The 20,393-nt window shown below is 44.6% G+C and overlaps 1 protein-coding gene across 1 annotated transcript in view; it reads right to left on the reverse strand.

The window, feature by feature from the left end:
* LOC112238591 overlaps positions 1 to 13,928 on the reverse strand; it is a 29,313-nt gene extending 15,385 nt beyond the window's left edge. Inside the window, exons 1-7 of the mRNA XM_042329614.1 lie at positions 13,161 to 13,928; positions 12,704 to 12,866; positions 12,298 to 12,485; positions 11,984 to 12,130; positions 8,765 to 8,875; positions 8,437 to 8,544; positions 8,155 to 8,266 (exon numbers count right to left, since the gene is read on the reverse strand). Of these exons, the coding sequence (XP_042185548.1) occupies positions 8,155 to 8,266; positions 8,437 to 8,544; positions 8,765 to 8,875; positions 11,984 to 12,130; positions 12,298 to 12,485; positions 12,704 to 12,752 (715 nt within the window). The 5' untranslated portion in view covers positions 12,753 to 12,866; positions 13,161 to 13,928. The remainder of the gene's footprint in view (positions 1 to 8,154; positions 8,267 to 8,436; positions 8,545 to 8,764; positions 8,876 to 11,983; positions 12,131 to 12,297; positions 12,486 to 12,703; positions 12,867 to 13,160) is intronic.
* Positions 13,929 to 20,393: the final 6,465 nt, after the last annotated feature.

Below are 20,393 nucleotides of genomic sequence, written 5' to 3' on the forward strand. Positions count from 1 at the left end.
ATACAATCAATTATGTCATACAGGGTATACAAGAGGGTAATGGTGTTATACAAGAGGGTAATGGTGCTATACAAGAGGGTAATGGTGCTATACAAGAGGGTAATGGTGCTATACAAGAGGGTAATGGTGCTATACAAGAGGGTAATGGTGTTATACAAGAGGGTAATGGTGCTATACAAGAGGGTAATGGTGTTATACAAGAGGGTAATGGTGTCATACAGGGTATACAAGAGGGTAATGGTGCTATACATGGTATACAAGAGGGTAATGGTGCTATACAAGAGGGTAATGGTGTTATACAAGAGGGTAATGGTGTCATACAGGGTATACAAGAGGGTAATGGTGTCATACATGGTATACAAGAGGGTAATGGTGTTATACAGAGTATACAAGAGGGTAATGGTGTCATACAGGAGGGTAATGGTGTCATACAGGGTATACAAGAGGGTAATGGTGTCATACAGGGTATACAAGAGGGTAATGGTGCTATACAAGAGGGTAATGGTGCTATACATGGTATACAAGAGGGTAATGGTGCTATACAAGAGGGTAATGGTGTCATACAGGGTATACAAGAGGGTAATGGTGTCATACAGGGTATACAAGAGGGTAATGGTGCTATACAAGAGGGTAATGGTGCTATACAGGGTATACAAGAGGGTAATGGTGTTATACAGGGCATACAAGAGGGTAATGGTGTTATACAGGAGGGTAATGGTGCTATACAGGGTATACAAGAGGGTAATGGTGCTATACAAGAGGGTAATGGTGCTATACATGGTATACAAGAGGGTAATGGTGCTATACAGAGTATACAAGAGGGTAATGGTGTCATATACAGGGTATACAAGAGGGTAATGGTGCTATACAAGAGGGTACTGGTGCTATACAGGGTATACAAGAGGGTAATGGTGCTATACAAGAGGGTAATGGTGCTATACATGGTATACAAGAGGGTAATGGTGTTATACAAGAGGGTAATGGTGCTATACATGGTATACAAGAGGGTAATGGTGTTATACAAGAGGGTAATGGTGCTATACATGGTATACAAGAGGGTAATGGTGCTATACAAGAGGGTAATGGTGTCATACAGGGTATACAAGAGGGTAATGGTGCTATACAAGAGGGTAATGGTGCTATACATGGTATACAAGAGGGTAATAGTGTTATACAAGAGGGTAATGGTGCTATACAGGGTATACAAGAGGGTAATGGTGCTATACAGGGTATACAAGAGGGTAATGGTGTTATACAGGAGGGTAATGGTGCTATACAGAGTATACAAGAGGGTAATGATGTTATACAGGAGGGTAATGGTGCTATACAGGGTATACAAGAGGGTAATGGTGTCATGCAGGGTATACAAGAGGGTAATGGTGTCATGCAGGGTATACAAGAGGGTAATGGTGTCATGCAGGGCATACAAGAGGGTAATGGTGTCATGCAGGGTATACAAGAGGGTAATGGTGCCATGCAGGGTATACAAGAGGGTAATGGTGTCATGCAGGGCATACAAGAGGGTAATGGTGTCATGCAGGGTATACAAGAGGGTAATGGTGTCATGCAGGGCATACAAGAGGGTAATGGTGTCATGCAGGGTATACAAGAGGGTAATGGTGTCATGCAGGGCATACAAGAGGGTAATGGTGTTATACAGGAGGGTAATGGTGCTATACAGGGTATACAAGAGGGTAATGGTGTCATGCAGAGCATACAAGAGGGTAATGGTGTCATGCAGGGCATACAAGAGGGTAATGGTGTTATACAGGAGGGTAATGGTGTTATACACTTCTATTACTGTCAGTAGAAAAGACAAGGGATGGGTTTTTAGTAACTTATTTTAGAACATGGGAGACCAAAAGGGAACACAGTGAAATGTGTTAATTTTTATATGCATTGGGTTGATAAGTGTTTGTCTCCTATACTTTAGTAGAATGGATTGGGTTGATAAGTGTCTGTCTCCTATACTTTAGTATAATGGATTGGGTTGATAAGTAGTTGTCTCCTATACTTTAGTAGAATGGATTGGGTTGATAAGTGTTTGTCTCCTATACTTTAGTAGAATGGATTGGGTCGATAAAAGTAGTTGTCTCCTAATACTTTAGTAGAATGGATTGGGTTGACAAGTAGTTGTCTCCTATACTTTAGTAGAATGGATTGGGTTGATAAATGGTACAGGTATTCCCCAACTGGGGTACCCCCAGGTATTCCCCAACTGGGGTACCTCCAGGTATTCCCCAACTGGGGTACCCCCAGGTAGTCCCAAACTGGGGTACCCCCAGGTATTCCCCAACTGGGGTACCTCCAGGTATTCCCCAACTGGGGTACCCCCAGGTAGTCCCAAACTGGGGTACCCCAGGTAGTCCCAAACTGGGGTACCCCAAGGTATTCCCAAACTGGGGTACCCCCAGGTATTCCCAAACTGGGGTACCCCCAGGTATTCCCAAACTGGGGTACCCCCAGGTATTCCCAAACTGGGGTACCCCCAGGTAGTCCCAAACTGGGGTACCCCCAGGTAGTCCCAAACTGGGGTACCCCCAGGTAGTCCCAAACTGGGGTACCCCCAGGGGTAAATAAAAATGTGATTCACATAAAAAAATAACTATACTAAAAAAAATATATTTTCCAATGGGGCTCTACATTTGGGTGAGGTTTATGGGGCTCTACATTTGGGTGAGGTTTATGGGGCTCTACATTTGGGTGAGGTTTATGGGGCTCTACATTTGGGTGAGGTTTATGGGGCTCTAAGTTTGGGTGAGGTTTATGGGGCTCTACATTTGGGTGAGGTTTATGGGGCTCTACATTTGGGTGAGGTTTATGGGGCTCTACATTTGGGTGAGGTTTATGGGGCTCTACGTTTGGGTGAGGTTTATGGGGCTCTACGTTTGGGTGAGGTTTATGGGGCTCTACATTTGGGTGAGGTTTATGGGACTCTACATTTGGGTGGGGTTTATGGGGCTCTACATTTGGGTGAGGTTTATGGGGCTCTACATTTGGGTGGGGTTTATGGGGCTCTACATTTGGGTGGGGTTTATGGGGCTCTACATTTGGGTGGGGTTTATGGGGCTCTACATTTGGGTGAGGTTTATGGGGCTCTACATTTGGGTGAGGTTTATGGGGCTCTACATTTGGGTGAGGTTTATGGGGCTCTACGTTTGGGTGAGGTTTATGGGGCTCTACGTTTGGGTGAGGTTTATGGGGCTCTACATTTGGGTGAGGTTTATGGGGCTCTACATTTGGGTGAGGTTTATGGGGCTCTACATTTGGGTGGGGTTTATGGGGCTCTACATTTGGGTGGGGTTTATGGGGCTCTACATTTGGGTGGGGTTTATGGGGCTCTACATTTGGGTGAGGTTTATGGGGCTCTACATTTGGGTGGGGTTTATGGGGCTCTACATTTGGGTGGGGTTTATGGGGCTCTACATTTGGGTGAGGTTTATGGGGCTCTACGTTTGGGTGAGGTTTATGGGGCTCTACATTTGGGTGAGGTTTATGGGGCTCTACATTTGGGTGAGGTTTATGGGGCTCTACATTTGGGTGAGGTTTATGGGGCTCTACATTTGGGTGAGGTTTATGGGGCTCTACATTTGGGTGAGATTTATGGGGCTCTACATTTGGGTGAGGTTTATGGGGCTCTACATTTGGGTGAGGTTTATGGGGCTCTACATTTGGGTGAGATTTATGGGGCTCTACATTTGGGTGAGGTTTATGGGGCTCTACATTTGGGTGAGGTTTATGGGGCTCTACATTTGGGTGGGGTTTATGGGGCTCTACATTTGGGTGAGGTTTATGGGGCTCTACATTTGGGTGAGGTTTATGGGGCTCTACATTTGGGTGAGGTTTATGGGGCTCTACGTTTGGGTGAGGTTTATGGGGCTCTACATTTGGGTGAGGTTTATGGGGCTCTACATTTGGGTGGGGTTTATGGGGCTCTACATTTGGGTGAGGTTTTTTTTTTCCTCTCGCCTGAGTAGCTTCGTTTCACTGCCAAAAATAAAATCTAACCATCTACCGTTCAGCGAAATAACAACACAATGTCAAATACAGGAAGCCTAGTCAAATAGTTAACATCCAATCCCATTAACCGTTTCTCATCCAATCACATTAACCGTTACTCATCCAATCACATTAACCGTTACTCATCCAATCACATTATCCGTTACTCATCCAATCACATTAACCGTTACTCATCCAATCACATTAACCATTACTCTCTCACAGGAAACCTTCCCTCTTGCTCAGACATTTAGAAATGAAACATGACAGTTTGAAAAATAAGCCACAGGAGTTCTTTGAGCGAGAATAAAGATGTCTTTTGAGTAGTAAGACATGTATAAAAGCAACAGAATCCATTAATAAGAAGGGTCTGGAAGCATCTTGTCACGGCCGTCATATGGAGGAGACCAAGGCGCAGCGTGTTAAGCGTACATACTTCTTTAATGAAAGAACGAAAACTGAACACTGAACAAACTATACAAAACAACAAAACGAACCGTGAAGCTACTATGGCTAGTGCAGACAGGCAACTAAACATAGAATAAGAACCCACAAACTACCCAAGGAATATGGCTACCTAAATATGGTCCCCAATCAGAGACAACGATAATCAGCTGCCTCTGATTTAGAAACAATCTAGGCAACCATAGACATATAAACACCTAGACTTACAAAAACCCCTGGACATACAAAAAAAACCGAAACAATACATAAACTAAACAAACCACCCTCGTCACACCTTGACCTAACCAAAATAATAAAGAAAACTAAGATTAGGTAGTGACACATCTTATATGGTGAGCTACCGGCAAGGACAGGCAAGCTCCATACTATTGTGGAGGACTTCATTCTTCCTGCTGCTGCGGATATGGCTGGGACAATGCTGGGGGAAAAGGCTCAAAAAACTATACAGACAATGTCTTCATCAAACAACACTGTTTCTTGGGTCCACTGCAGCATCCACCGAGAGGCTCTTGGGTACACTACAGCATCCACCAAGAGGCTCTTGGGTACACTGCAGCATCCACCAAGAGGCTCTTGGGTACACTGCAGCATCCACCGAGAGGCTCTTGGGTACACTGCAGCATCCACCGAGAGGCTCTTGCTGCCAAGGGAATGCTTGACAGCTTGAAAGATGTTTTAGACACTGCAGTGAAAATGGTTAACTTGTTAAAGCAAAAGGCCCCTGAACTCTCCTGTATTTTATGTATTATGCACTGATATCGGCAGTGACCACGTAACGCTTTTACAACAGCCAGTAAGCTGGTTTTCAAGGGGCAAAGTATTGACACGTTGTTTTTAAATTAAGAGACGAGGTTAAAGTTTTCTTTGCTGACCATAATTTTCACTTATCTGACCGCTTGCATGATGATGAGTTTCTCACACGACTGGCCTACTTGGGTGATGTTGTTTCTCGCCTAACTGATCTGAATCTAGGATTACAGGGACTCTCCGCAACTATATTCAATCTGCGGGACAAAATTGAGGCTATGATTGTCACTGACCATCTCGAATCCCACCGTACCTTCTCCGCTGTGCAATCTGGTTTCCGAGCCGGTCACGGGTGCACCTCAGCAACACTCAAGGTACTAAACGATATCATAACCGCCATCGATAAAAGACAGTACTGTACAGCCGTCTTCATTGACCTGGCCAAGGCTTTCGACTCTGTCAATCACCATATTCTTATCGGCAGACTCAGTAGCCTCGGTTTTTCGGATGACTGCCTTGCCTGGTTCACCAATTACTTTGCAGACAGAGTTCAGTGTGTCAAATCGGAGGGCATGCTGTCCGGTCCTCTGGCAGTCTCTATGGGGGTGCCACAGGGTTCAATTCTCGGGCCGACTCTTTTCTCTGTATATATCAATGACGTTGCTCTTGCTGCGGGCGATTCCCTGATCCACCTCTACGCAGACGACACCATTCTATATACTTTCGGCCCGTCATTGGACACGGTGCTATCCAACCTCCAAACAAGCTTCAATGCCATACAACACTCCTTCCGTGGCCTCCAACTGCTCTTAAACGCTAGTAAAACCAAATGCATGCTTTTCAACCGATCGCTCCCTGCACCCGCATGCCCGACTAGCATCACCACCCTGGATGGTTCCGACCTTGAATATGTGGACATCTATAAGTACCTAGGTGTCTGGCTAGACTGCAAACTCTCCTTCCAGACTCATATCAAACATCTCCAATCGAAAATCAAATCAAGAGTCGGCTTTCTATTCCGTAACAAAGCCTCCTTCACTCACGCTGCCAAGCTTACCCTAGTAAAACTGACTATCCTTCCGATCCTCGACTTCGGCGATGTCATCTACAAAATGGCTTCCAACACTCTACTCAGCAAACTGGATGCAGTCTATCACAGTGCCATCCGTTTTGTCACTAAAGCACCTTATACCACCCACCACTGCGACCTGTATGCTCTAGTCGGCTGGCCCTCATTACATATTCGTCGCCAGACCCACTGGCTCCAGGTCATCTACAAGTCCATGCTAGGTAAAGCTCCGCCTTATCTCAGTTCACTGGTCACGATGGCAACACCCATCCGTAGCACGCGCTCCAGCAGGTGTATCTCACTGATCATCCCTAAAGCCAACACCTCATTTGGCCGCCTTTCGTTCCAGTACTCTGCTGCCTGTGACTGGAACGAATTGCAAAATCGCTGAAGTTGGAGACTTTTATCTCCCTCACCAACTTCAAACATCAGCTATCTGAGCAGCTAACCGATCGCTGCTGCTGTACATAGTCTATTGGTAAATAGCCCACCCATTTTCACCTACCTCATCCCCATACTGTTTTTATTTATTTACTTGCTCTTTTGCACACCAATATCTCTACCTGTACATGACCATCTGATCATTTATCACTCCAGTGTTAATCTGCAAAATTGTAATTATTCGCCTACCTCCTCATGCCTTTTGCACACATTGTATATAGACTCCCCCCTTTGTTTTCTACTGTGTTATTGACTTGTTAATTGTTTATTCCATGTGTAACTCTGTGTTGTCTGCTCACACTGCTATGCTTTATCTTGGCCAGGTCGCAGTTGCAAATGAGAACTTGTTCTCAACTGGCCTACCTGGTTAAATAAAGGTGTTCTCAACTGGCCTACCTGGTTAAATAAAGGTGTTCTCAACTGGCCTACCTGGTTAAATAAAGGTGTTCTCAACTGGCCTACCTGGTTAAATAAAGGTGTTCTCAACTGGCCTACCTGGTTAAATAAAGGTGTTCTCAACTAGCCTACCTGGTTAAATAAAGGTGTTCTCAACCAGCCTACCTGGTTAAATAAAGGTGTTCTCAACTAGCCTACCTGGTTAAATAAAGGTGAAATAAAAATAAAAATAAAAAAATAAAAAAAAGAAGTTGGAACTCTTCTCTGTCTACATTAACAAGGACAACACAGGTCTTTCCATCATTGAACTCAAGCCATAGGACAATGTCAAATGCGAAGCACCTGAGTGAGCTGGGTGCACAATTACGCAGGTACTTTCCCGAAACGGATGACACAAACAACTGGATTCGTTATCCCTTTCATGCTCTGCCTCCAGTCCACTTACCGATATCTGAGAGTCTCATCGAAATTGCTACAAGTAGTTCTGTGAAAATTTAATTTAATCAGATGCCACTGCCAGATTTCTGGATAGGGCCGTGCTCAGAGTTTCTTGCCTTGGCAAATCGCGTTGTTAAGATGCCCTTTGCAACCACGTACCTATGTGAGAGTGCATTCTCGGCCCTCACTAGCATGGAAACTAAATACAGGCACAGACTGTGTGTGGAAAATGATTTAAGACTGAGACTCTCTCCAATACAACTCAACATTGCAGAGTTATGTGCATCCTTTCAAGCACACCCTTCTCATTAACCTGTGGTGAGTTATTCACCATTTTTGATGGACAATTAAGGTTTGATATGTAAGATGGTTAAATAAAGAGCTAAATGATTGATTATTATTATTTGTGCCCTGGTCCTATAAGAGCTCTGTCACTTCCCACGAGCCGGATTGTGACAAAAACTCACACTCATTCTTATGTTTAATAAATGCATCGTATAGTGTGTGTGTGGCAGGTTTACAATGATGGCAAAACACATGGCTGTATATATAAAGAGAATCCTGGTCCCTGGATGACAGACAGAAGCAGGTAAACTCACCTTTGTCCACCTCGATGGTCAGAATGTTCAGTAGAATATCTTCATAAACGTTTTCCACTTTGATGAAGTTGGTGTAATCAGCAAAGATGTACTGGTCCAACTTCTGCAGGTCCTGTAAAGTGTTGGTTTCGCGGTTTATATTCTGATGAACTAACAGTACCTGCTCCAACGTTACTTTAATTTGATAGGGTGAGATGTGGATGGACTGAGACCATCAGCCCTGGGACATCTCTAGCATATAATGACTGATATAAAGAGACAAAAGGTTACCAGCGTACATACCGGTTTGTGTGCCGGAGCCAGGTTCCTCCTGATAGCAGGAAGGGTGATGTCAACCAGAGCCTCCTGAAAGATCCTCTTCCTCACCGTGCTACTGTCATGGTCATATTGCTGCAGGGAACAACCACAGAACAAGAATGTTAAGCTACAGTCAGAAGGCAGGAGGTATGAAGCTACAGACAGAAGGCAGGAGGTATGAAGCTACAGTCAGAAGGCAGGAGGTGTGAAGCTACAGTCAGAAGACAGGAGGTACGAAGCTACAGACAGAAGGCAGGAGGTGTGAAGCTACAGACAGAAGGCAGGAGGTATGAAGCTCTGTCTGTTATCTCACCTTGAGGACTCTGAGCTTTGCTTTCTCCATGGCTGAGGTGAGTTTGGAAGAGTTGTCTTTCAGTGAGCTCTGGAGGAGCAATTTAAAGGTGTACACGGCATTCTCTATCAGCTACAACACAGAAACACACAGCATTCTCCATCAGCTACAACACAGAAACACACAGCATTCTCCATCAGTTACAACAAGACAGAACCACACAGCATTCTCTATCAGCTACAACACAGAACCACACAGCATTCTCTATCAGCTACAACACAGAACCACACAGCATTCTCCATCAGTTACAACACAGAACCACACAGCATTCTCTATCAGCTACAACACAGAAACACACAGCATTCTCTATCAGCTACAACACAGAACCACACAGCATTCTCCATCAGTTACAACACAGAACCACACAGCATTCTCTATCAGCTACAACACAGAACCACACATCATTCTCCATCAGTTACAACAACACAGAACCACACAGCATTCTCTGTCAGCTTCAACACAGAACCACACAGCATTCTCTACCAGCAACAACACAGAACCACACAGCATTCTCCATCAGTTACAACAAGACATAACCACACATCATTCTCTGTCAGCTACAACACAGAACCACACAGCATTCTCTATCAGCTACAACACAGAACCACACAGCATTCTCCATCAGTTACAAGCCATAACCACACAGCATTCTCTGTCAGCTACAACACAGAACCACACAGCATTCTCCATCAGTTTCAACAAGACAGAACCACACAGTATTATCCTTCAGCTGCAAGACAGAAACACACAGCATTCTCCATCAGCTACAACAAGACATAACCACACAGCATTCTCCATCAGCTACAACAAGACAGAAACACATAGGATAACATCTCATCCAAATCTGAGATGTGAGGAAATGGTATGTTGTAGAATATACAGAAAAGAGATTAACGACAGAGTTAGTTTTTTGTCGAGTCTAGGTCTACTTTTGACATGTCCTACAGTATCTGTCTAACCTGTTGCATGTCTATCTGTACACTGTGGATCAGAACTAACCTGTTGCATGTCTATCTGTACGCTGTGGATCAGAACTAACCTGTTGCATGTCTATCTGTACGCTGTGGATCAGAACTAACCTGTTGCATGTCTATCTGTACGCTGTGGATCAGAACTAACCTGTTGCATGTCTATCTGTACGCTGTGGATCAGAACTAACCTGTTGCATGTCTATCTGTACGCTGTGGATCAGAACTAACCTGTTGCATGTCTATCTGTACGCTGTGGATCAGAACTAACCTGTTGCATGTCTATCTGTACACTGTGGATCAGAACTAACCTGTTGCATGTCTATCTGTACGCTGTGGATCAGAACTAACCTGTTGCATGTCTATCTGTACGCTGTGGATCAGAACTAACCTGTTGCATGTCTATCTGTACGCTGTGGATCAGAACACAGAACCTCCTGTCTCAGCCTCCAGTATTTATGCTGCAGTAGTTAATGTGTCGGGGGGCTAGGGTCAGTTTGTTATATCTGGAGTACCTCTCCTGTCCTATTCGGTGTCCTATGTGAATCTAAGTGTGCGTTCTCTAATTCTCTCCTTCTCTCTCTCTCGGAGGACCTGAGCCCTAGGACCATGCCCCAGGACTACCTGACATGATGACTCCTTGCTGTCCCCAGTCCACCTGGCCGTGCTGCTGCTCCAGTTTCAACTGTTCTGCCTTATTATTATACGACCATGCTGGTCATTTATGAACATTTGAACATCTTGGCCGTGTTCTGTTATAATCTCCACCCGGCACAGCCAGAAGAGGACTGGCCACCCCACATAGCCTGGTTCCTCTCTAGGTTTCTTCCTAGGTTTTGGCCTTTCTAGGGAGTTTTTCCTAGCCACCGGGCTTCTACACCTGCATTGCTTGCTGTTTGGGGTTTTAGGCTGGGTTTCTGTACAGCACTTTGAGATATCAGCTGATGTACGAAGGGCTATATAAATAAATTTGATTTGATTTTGATTTGAACTAACCTGTTGCATGTCTATCTGTACGCTGTGGATCAGAACTAACCTGTTGCATGTCTATCTGTACGGTGTGGATCAGAACTAACCTGTTGCATGTCTATCTGTACGCTGTGGATCAGAACTAACCTGTTGCATGTCTATCTGTACGCTGTGGATCAGAACTAACCTGTTGCATGTCTATCTGTACACTGTGGATCAGAACTAACCTGTTGCATGTCTATCTGTACACTGTGGATCAGAACTAACCTGTTGCATGTCTATCTGTACACTGTGGATCAGAACTAACCTGTTGCATGTCTATCTGTACACTGTGGATCAGAACTAACCTGTTGCATGTCTATCTGTACACTGTGGATCAGAACTAACCTGTTGCATGTCTATCTGTACACTGTGGATCAGAACTAACCTGTTGCATGTCTATCTGTACACTGTGGATCAGAACTAACCTGTTGCATGTCTATCTGTACACTGTGGATCAGAACTAACCTGTTGCATGTCTATCTGTACGCTGTGGATCAGAACTAACCTGTTGCATGTCTATCTGTACACTGTGGATCAGAACTAACCTGTTGCATGTCTATCTGTACGCTGTGGATCAGAACTAACCTGTTGCATGTCTATCTGTACACTGTGGATCAGAACTAACCTGTTGCATGTCTATCTGTACACTGTGGATCAGAACTAACCTGTTGCATGTCTATCTGTACGCTGTGGATCAGAACTAACCTGTTGCATGTCTATCTGTACGCTGTGGATCAGAACTAACCTGTTGCATGTCTATCTGCGTGCAGTGGATCAGAACTAACCTGTTGCATGTCTATCTGTACACTGTGGATCAGAACTAACCTGTTGCATGTCTATCTGTACGCTGTGGATCAGAACTAACCTGTTGCATGTCTATCTGTACACTGTGGATCAGAACTAACCTGTTGCATGTCTATCTGTACACTGTGGATCAGAACTAACCTGTTGCATGTCTATCTGTAAGATTTTTGTTGTTCACGCTGTGGATCAGAACTAACCTGTTGCATGTCTATCTGTACGCTGTGGATCAGAACTAACCTGTTGCATGTCTATCTGCGTGCAGTGGATCAGAACTAACCTGTTGCATGTCTATCTGTACACTGTGGATCAGAACTAACCTGTTGCATGTCTATCTGTACACTGTGGATCAGAACTAACCTGTTGCATGTCTATCTGTACGGTGTGGATCAGAACTAACCTGTTGCATGTCTATCTGCGTGCAGTGGATCAGACGAACTGAGTTGGAGAACTTGAAGCGATGCCTGAGTTCCTGAAGCTGTTCTGTCAGGACCTCCACTTTCTGGTAACACTCTTCCAGACTTGCCTGACACATCTGACCCAGCGCCTGAGGAGAGAGAAAGAGAGAGAGAGGCAACACACGCTATAACACACATACTATTAGACATTAGCGTGATTCACCTCAAGCAATAAGATTATTTGTTGTTCACGCTTCAGTTGTTCACTCTTATGCGAGGGAACTTGACCATCTTTGCTCCACCAACACCTTCTTACCTGGTTTAACCCCTCCTGCCCCGCTCCCTCGGGGAAGCCCAGGCAGAGAGTGTTTATCTCCCCCTCCAGGAGAAGCCGGACCCCCTGGAAGCCCCCCGTCACCGGAGACATCAGCTCTTCCAAGATGGACGCCAGGTACGGAGACACGTTCTCACTGCAGAACTTTGCTGCTGGATCACTGACGGAGGCTGTGGGGACCAAGATGGAACAACCGTTTAGATATAGTAATCCCATGTCTGCTCATAACTGTTGCTTTTTCATTCATTCAGGTCCCACAATATCCTGCCTCAGATCCTAAGGTGTTAGTTCTTTGTTACTAAGGTTTCTCCTTTACACCACAATGCATTCTCGACCCGTGTTTGACGCCAGGCTACCACATCTGTAGATCCCCATCATGGTATTGTACCTTGTAGCTTGGCCTGCAGGAAGGTTCTAGAACTGGCTATCTGGTCCATATCAGAGCGAAGCAGAGCTTCATGAGACCTGGCTGTCTCTTTACACTCCTCCTTCAGTCCCTTCAGACCCTCCCTCAGCTGATCCTGGACCAGGTGGTACGCGGCTTCCAACGTCTGGGGGGACAACAGAACACAGCTGAGTACAGAATGTATAGACCCTCTGTTAGCTGATCCAGGACCAGGTTATAGACTGCCTCCAACGTATGGGGGACAACAGAACATAGCTGAGTACAGAATGCATAGACCCTCTGTTAGCTGATCCAGGACCAGGTTACAGACTGAACATCAGGGGGCAGTATAGAGCAGAGAACCCTACAGGACGACAGAACTCAGAGCTGAAGAACCAGTTCACTATAACATTACCGTAGGACTTTCTGAATAAAGGATCTGAGACGTTCATTCACTCACGGTGAACCAGACTCTCTTCCTCCCTGCTTTCTTTCCCTTTAGTCTGGCCAGCAGTTCTGTCTGTAGAGAGGGTTGTAGCTCCTCCAAAACCAGATTGGCGAGGACCTGGAAAACAGAAAGACAAAATGAGTTACATCGTACCGTGATCTGGACGCACTACACAGCTGTAAGACAATGATAAACACGACTGATCTACTGAGCTCATTGTTAACAACTGGTTGAACTTCAGCATCAGCAAGGAAAAGTCCGACTATAAATGTCTCTCCAATGTTTCTTTGTGATGAGAGACTGGAGTCCAACCCAAACAATGTCTGAGTCTGAAGCAGAAGTGTTTCCCGGTCTCTGACTGAGCTTTCTTAGTTGAGACAAACCTGGACCAACCGGTAATCTGGACAAACCTGGACCAACCGGTAATCTGGACAAACCTGGACCAACCGGTAATCTGGACAAACCTGGACCAACCGGTAATCTGGACAAACCTGGACCAACCGGTAATCTGGACAGAGCTGGACCAACCGGTAATCTGGACAGAGCTAGACCAACCGGTAATCTGGACAGAGCTGGACCTACCGGTAATCTGGACAAACCTGGACCAGCCGGTAATCTGGACAGAGCTGGACCAACCGGTAATCTGAACAGAGCTGGACCTACCGGTAATCTGGACAAACCTGAACCAGTCGGTAATCTGGACAGACCAAGGGTTTTTATTTATTTTGAATATTTTCTACATTGTAGAATAATATATATGGAATCATGTAGTAACCAACAAAGTACATAAAGGCTAGCCGCCATCAAGACAGGGGGTGGCTACTTTGAAGAATCTCAAACCTCAAATATATTTTAGTTAACACTTTTTTAGTTACTACATGATTCCATATGTGTTATTTCATAGTTTTGATGTCTTCACTATCATTCTACAATGTAAAAAATAGTAAAAATAATGAAAAACCCTTGAATGAGTAGGTGTGTCCAAACTTTTGACTGGTACTGTATATACAGTATATATATATATACATTTTATTTTTTATATTTTTATATTTCCTTTATTATGTTCTCCTAACCCTACCACCCCTTCCCTAATTGGAGTAAACTAGAGGACAACGACACTTAGGCTTCTACTTCCAGCCTATACATACTCTATACTGTACATGTTACATAGTATGTTTAACTCTTAAGTCATATCCCAGTTTACCTATTTGCTTATGGGCTTGGCTACAACTAGCGACTTGTTTTTTAGCAAAAAATAATTGAAAATATTTGGAATTTAATAAAATGTTATTTCGAAAATGTTTAAAAAATGTATAAACTTTGTTAATCACATTGATTTTTCCACAAATATATGGTATTTTCCAGTAAATAACCCTTCCTCACATGCAAAAATAATAATAATGGTTCCACATATCTCCCTAACCCCTGACAAGAACCCCTTCATTTTTCTTTGTGTGTGTAAACAGGCGAACCTGCGACCCATCAAACGTTATTTTCCTCATCAATCTTTTTAAACAATGTGTTAATTGGTAGTCTAGTTGAGAACAAGTTCTCCTTTACAACTGTGACCTGGTCAAGAATAAGGCAAAGCAGTTTGACACAAACAACACAGAGTTACACATGGAATAAACAAACATGCAGTCAATAGAAAAATATAAATATATACATATATAGTGTGAGCAAATGAGGTAGGATAAGGGAGTTAAGGCAATACATAGGGGCGAAGTCAATACAACATAGCAAGTAAAACACTGGAATGGTAGATGTGCAGTAGATGAATGTGCAAAGGAGCCAAATAAATAAATAAATAATAAATAAATAAGAACCTGATCGAACATCTCTGGAGAAACGTGAAAATAGAAACGTGAAAATAGCTGTGCAGCGACGCTCCCCATCCAACCTGACAGAGGGTGAGAGGATCTGCAGAGAGGAATGGGAGAAACTCCCCAAATACAGGTGTACCAAGCTTGTAGCGTCACACCCATCATACTCGGGGCTGTAATCGCTGCCAATGGTGCTTCAACAAAGTACTGAGTAAAGGGTCTGAATACTGCTGAGTAAAGGGTCTGAATACTACTGAGTAAAGGGTCTGAATACTGCTGAGTAAAGGGTCTGAATACTGCTGAGTAAAGGGTCTGAATACTACTGAGTAAAGGGTCTGAATACTACTGAGTAAAGGGTCTGAATACTACTGAGTAAAGGGTCTGAATACTACTGAGTAAAGGGTCTGAATACTACTGAGTAAAGGGTCTGAATACTACTGAGTAAAGGGTCTGAATACTACTGAGTAAAGGGTCTGAATAATACTACTGAGTAAAGGGTCTGAATACTGCTGAGTAAAGGGTCTGAATACTACTGAGTAAAGGGTCTGAATACTACTGAGTAAAGGGTCTGAATACTACTGAGTAAAGGGTCTGAATACTACTGAGTAAAGGGTCTGAATACTGATTTAAATGTGATATTTCAGTTTTTTATTCGTATAAATTTGCAAAAATGTCTACAAACCTGTTTTTACTTTGTGTGTAGATTGATGAAGGGAATTTTTATTTTATTTTTAATTTCAGAATAAGGCTGTAACGTAACAAAATGTGGAAAGAGTCAAGGGGTCTGAATACTTTCCGAATGCAGTGTAATTGGAACAGGAAGTGTAAACTCTAATATAGCCTATTAGCTAGAAAGATAACGGCAAACATATTTTCCACATTGGTAGCCAATTTGAGGGTGCCTTTTCAAAACCTACGTCAGATACTCCGGTGAGTGTAAGTGGGTCAATATCAGGGGTTGAGAAATACATTTGTCATTATTATATTTTAGTAATTTAGCACTTTAGCACGAGCATTTAACACTCATATCCACTCATATAAATAAGGGGTCCAGCTTTGAACGACGTGCAGCTTATAAAGGCTTCACGAAGCTACATAAGTGCACAAATCATTTATAACCGTATGTCATGCTTTATAAAGGCTTCACGAAGCTACATAAGTGCTCAAATCATTTATAACCGTATGTCATGCTTTATAAAGGCTTCACGAAGCTACATAAGTGCACAAATCATTTATAACCGTATGTCATGCTTTATAAAGGCTTCACGAAGCTACATAAGTGCACAAATCATTTATAACCGTATGTCATGCTTTATAAAGGCTTCACAAATCAAATCAAATCAAATTTTATTTGTCACATACACATGGTTAGCAGATGTTAATGCGAGTGTAGCGAAATGCTTGTGCTTCTAGTTCCGACAATGCAGTAATAACGAACAAGTAATCTAACTAACAATTCCAAAAAAACTACTGTCTTATACACAGTGTAAGGGGATAAAGAATATGTACATAAGGATATATGAATGAGTGATGGTACAGAGCAGCATAGGCAAGATACAGTAGATGATATCGAGTACAGTATATACATATGAGATGAGTATGTAAACCAAGTGGCATAGTTAAAGTGGCTAGTGATACATGTATTACATAAGGATGCAGTCGATGATATAGAGTACAGTATCTACGTATGCATATGAGATGAATAATGTAGGGTAAGTAACATTATATAAGGTAGCATTGTTTAAAGTGGCTAGTGATATATTTACATCATTTCCCATCAATTCCCATTATTAAAGTGGCTGGAGTAGAGTCAGTGTCATTGACAGTGTGTTGGCAGTAGCCACTCAATGTTAGTGGTGGCTGTTTAACAGTCTGATGGCCTTGAGATAGAAGCTGTTTTTCAGTCTCTCGGTCCCAGCTTTGATGCACCTGTACTGACCTCGCCTTCTGGATGACAGCGGGGTGAACAGGCAGTGGCTCGGGTGGTTGATGCCCTTGATGATCTTTATGGCCTTCCTGTAGCATCGGGTGGTGTAGGTGTCCTGGAGGGCAGGTAGTTTGCCCCCGGTGATGCGTTGTGCAGACCTCACTACCCTCTGGAGAGCCTTACGGTTGAGGGCGGTGCAGTTGCCATACCAGGCGGTGATACAGCCCGCCAGGATGCTCTCGATTGTGCATCTGTAGAAGTTTGTGAGTGCTTTTGGTGACAAGCCGAATTTCTTCAGCCTCCTGAGGTTGAAGAGGCGCTGCTGCGCCTTCCTCACGATGCTGTCTGTGTGAGTGGACCAATTCAGTTTGTCTGTGATGTGTATGCCGAGGAACTTAAAACTTGCTACCCTCTCCACTACTGTTCCATCAATGTGGATGGGGGTGTTCCCTCTGCTGTTTCCTGAAGTCCACAATCATCTCCTTAGTTTTGTTGATGTTGAGTGTGAGGTTATTTTCCTGACACCACACTCCGAGGGCCCTCACCTCCTCCCTGTAGGCCGTCTCGTCGTTGTTGGTAATCAAGCCTACCACTGTTGTGTCGTCCGCAAACTTGATGATTGAGTTGGAGGCGTGCATGGCCACGCAGTCGTGGGTGAACAGGGAGTACAGGAGAGGGCTCAGAACGCACCCTTGTGGGGCCCCAGTGTTGAGGATCAGCGGGGAGGAGATGTTGTTGCCTACCCTCACCACCTGGGGGCGGCCCGTCAGGGAGTCCAGTACCCAGTTGCACAGGGCGGGGTCGAGACCCAGGGTCTCGAGCTTGATGACGAGCTTGGAGGGTACTATGGTGTTGAATGCCGAGCTGTAGTCGATGAACAGCATTCTCACATAGGTATTCCTCTTGTCCAGATGGGTTAGGGCAGTGTGCAGTGTGGTTGAGATTGCATCGTCTGTGGACCTATTTGGGCGGTAAGCAAATTGGAGTGGGTCTAGGGTGTCAGGTAGGGTGGAGGTGATATGGTCCTTGACTAGTCTCTCAAAGCACTTCATGATGACGGATGTGAGTGCTACGGGCGGTAGTCGTTTAGCTCAGTTACCTTAGCTTTCTTGGGAACAGGAACAATGGTGGCCCTCTTGAAGCATGTGGGAACAGCAGACTGGTATAGGGATTGATTGAATATGTCCGTAAACACACCGGCCAGCTGGTCTGCGCATGCTCTGAGGGCGCGGCTGGGGATGCCGTCTGGGCCTGCAGCCTTGCGAGGGTTAACACGTTTAAATGTCTTACTCACCTCGGCTGCAGTGAAGGAGAGACCGCATGTTTTCGTTGCAGGCCGTGTCAGTGGCACTGTATTGTCCTCAAAGCGGGCAAAAAGTTATTTAGTCTGCCTGGGAGCAAGACATCCTGGTCCGTGACTGGACTGGGTTTCTTCCTGTAGTCCGTGATTGACTGTAGACCCTGCCACATACCTCTTGTGTCTGAGCCGTTCACGAAGCTACATAAGTGCTCAAATCATTTATAACCGTATGTCACGCTTTATAAAGGGTTCATAGATGTGACATAACTGTGTGACATATGCGCCAATGTTAAATGTGACATAAGCCACCTGGTCAAATATGACATAAACAATAAACTTCCATTTTTGAGCGTAAGGTTGGTTGGGATAAAGTTGGTGCCCAATTTAGAATGTGTAAGTGTGAACACTTGCTTAGCCCCAGGCTAAAATCCCCTTAGCTCAGAAGGCTCTTAGCCCTGTGCTCAGGAGGCTCTTAGCCCCGTGCTCAGGAGGCTCTTAGCCCCGTGCTCAGGAGGCTCTTAGCCCTGTGCTCAGGAGGCTCTTAGCCCCGTGCTCAGGAGGCTCTTAGCCCCGTGCTCAGGAGGCTCTTAGCCCCATGCTCAGGAGGCTCTTAGCCCCGTGCTCAGGAGGCTCTTAGCCCTGTGCTCAGGAGGCTCTTAGCCCTGTGCTCAGGAGGCTCTTAGCCCTGTGCTCAGGTGTGAACGCGCCTTTTTGAGTATTTCTGGTGCAGCACAGACTTTATCCAGATGGTGACAAAGGCATTTCTTAAAAGACCTACTAACTTTCTTTGTTGTTACTTTTAAGGTTGGAACCAACATGCAGTACCTCATGCAGGAAGAGAGGCAAGAACCATCCATCTGCCAGCTCAGAGACCAGCTACACTATTCACAGCCCTGTGTAATGTTTTATATAAGAGAGGTAAGGGACCAGCTCAGGGACCAGCTACACTATTCACAGCCCTGTGTAATGTTCTATATGAGAGAGGTAAGGGACCAGCTACACTATTCACAGCCCTGTGTAATGTACTATATAAGAGAGGTAAGGGACCAGCTACACTATTCACAGCCCTGTGTAATGTACTATATAAGAGAGGTAAGGGACCAGCTACACTATTCACAGCCCTATGTAATGTTATATATAAGAGAGGTAAGGGACCAGCTACACTATTCACAGCCCTGTGTAATGTTCTACATAAGAGAGGTATGTCTGTAACTTCTTCTACATCTGTAACTTCCGGGCGCCGACAGAGATGGCCGCCTCGCTTGCGTTCCTAGGAAACTATGCAGTTTTTTGTTTTTTTTTTACGTGTTATTTCTTACACTAGTACCCCAGGTCATCTTAGGTTTCTTTACATACAGCCGACAAGAACTACTGAATATAAGATCAGCGTCAACTCACCATCAGTACGACCAAGAATATGTTTTTCGCGACGCGGATCCTGTGTTCTGCCTTACAACCAGTGTAACCGAGTGGATCACATGCAGCGACCAAAAAAAAAAAACTCAGAAAAAGAGGGAAACGAAGCGGTCTTCTGGTCAGACTCCGGAGACGGGCACATCGTGCACCATTCCCTAGCATTCTTCTTGCCAATGTCCAGTCTCTTGACAACAAGGTTGATGAAATCCGAGCAAGGGTAGCATTCCAGAGGACATCAGAGACTGTAACGTTCTCTGCTTCACGGAAACATGGCTAACTGGAGAGACGCAATCCGAAGCGGTGCAGCCAGCGGGTTTCTCCACGCATCGCGCCCGACAGAAACAAACATCTTTCTGGTAAGAAGAGGGGCAGGGGCGTATGTCTTATGGCCAGCGTGACATGGTGTGATGAAAGAAACATACAGGAACTCAAATCCTTCTGTTCACCTGATTTAGAATTCCTCACAATCAAATGTAGACCGCATTATCTACCAAGAGAATTCTCTTCGATTATAATCACAGCCGTATATATCCCCCAAGCAGACACATCGATGGCTCTGAACGAACTTTATTTAACTCTCTGCAAACTGGAACGATTTATCCGGAGGCCGCATTCATTGTAGCTGGGGATTTTAACAAGGCTAATCTGAAAACAAGACTCCTAAATTTTATCAGCATATCGATTGCGCAACCAGGGTGGAAAGAACCTGGATCATTGTTACTCTAACTTCCCGAATGAGATATAAGGCCCCTGCCCCGCCCCCCTTCGGAAAAAGCTGA

This window comes from Oncorhynchus tshawytscha, linkage group LG10 (genome assembly GCF_018296145.1).
Source record: "Oncorhynchus tshawytscha isolate Ot180627B linkage group LG10, Otsh_v2.0, whole genome shotgun sequence".
Classification (NCBI taxonomy): Eukaryota; Metazoa; Chordata; class Actinopteri; order Salmoniformes; family Salmonidae; genus Oncorhynchus; species Oncorhynchus tshawytscha.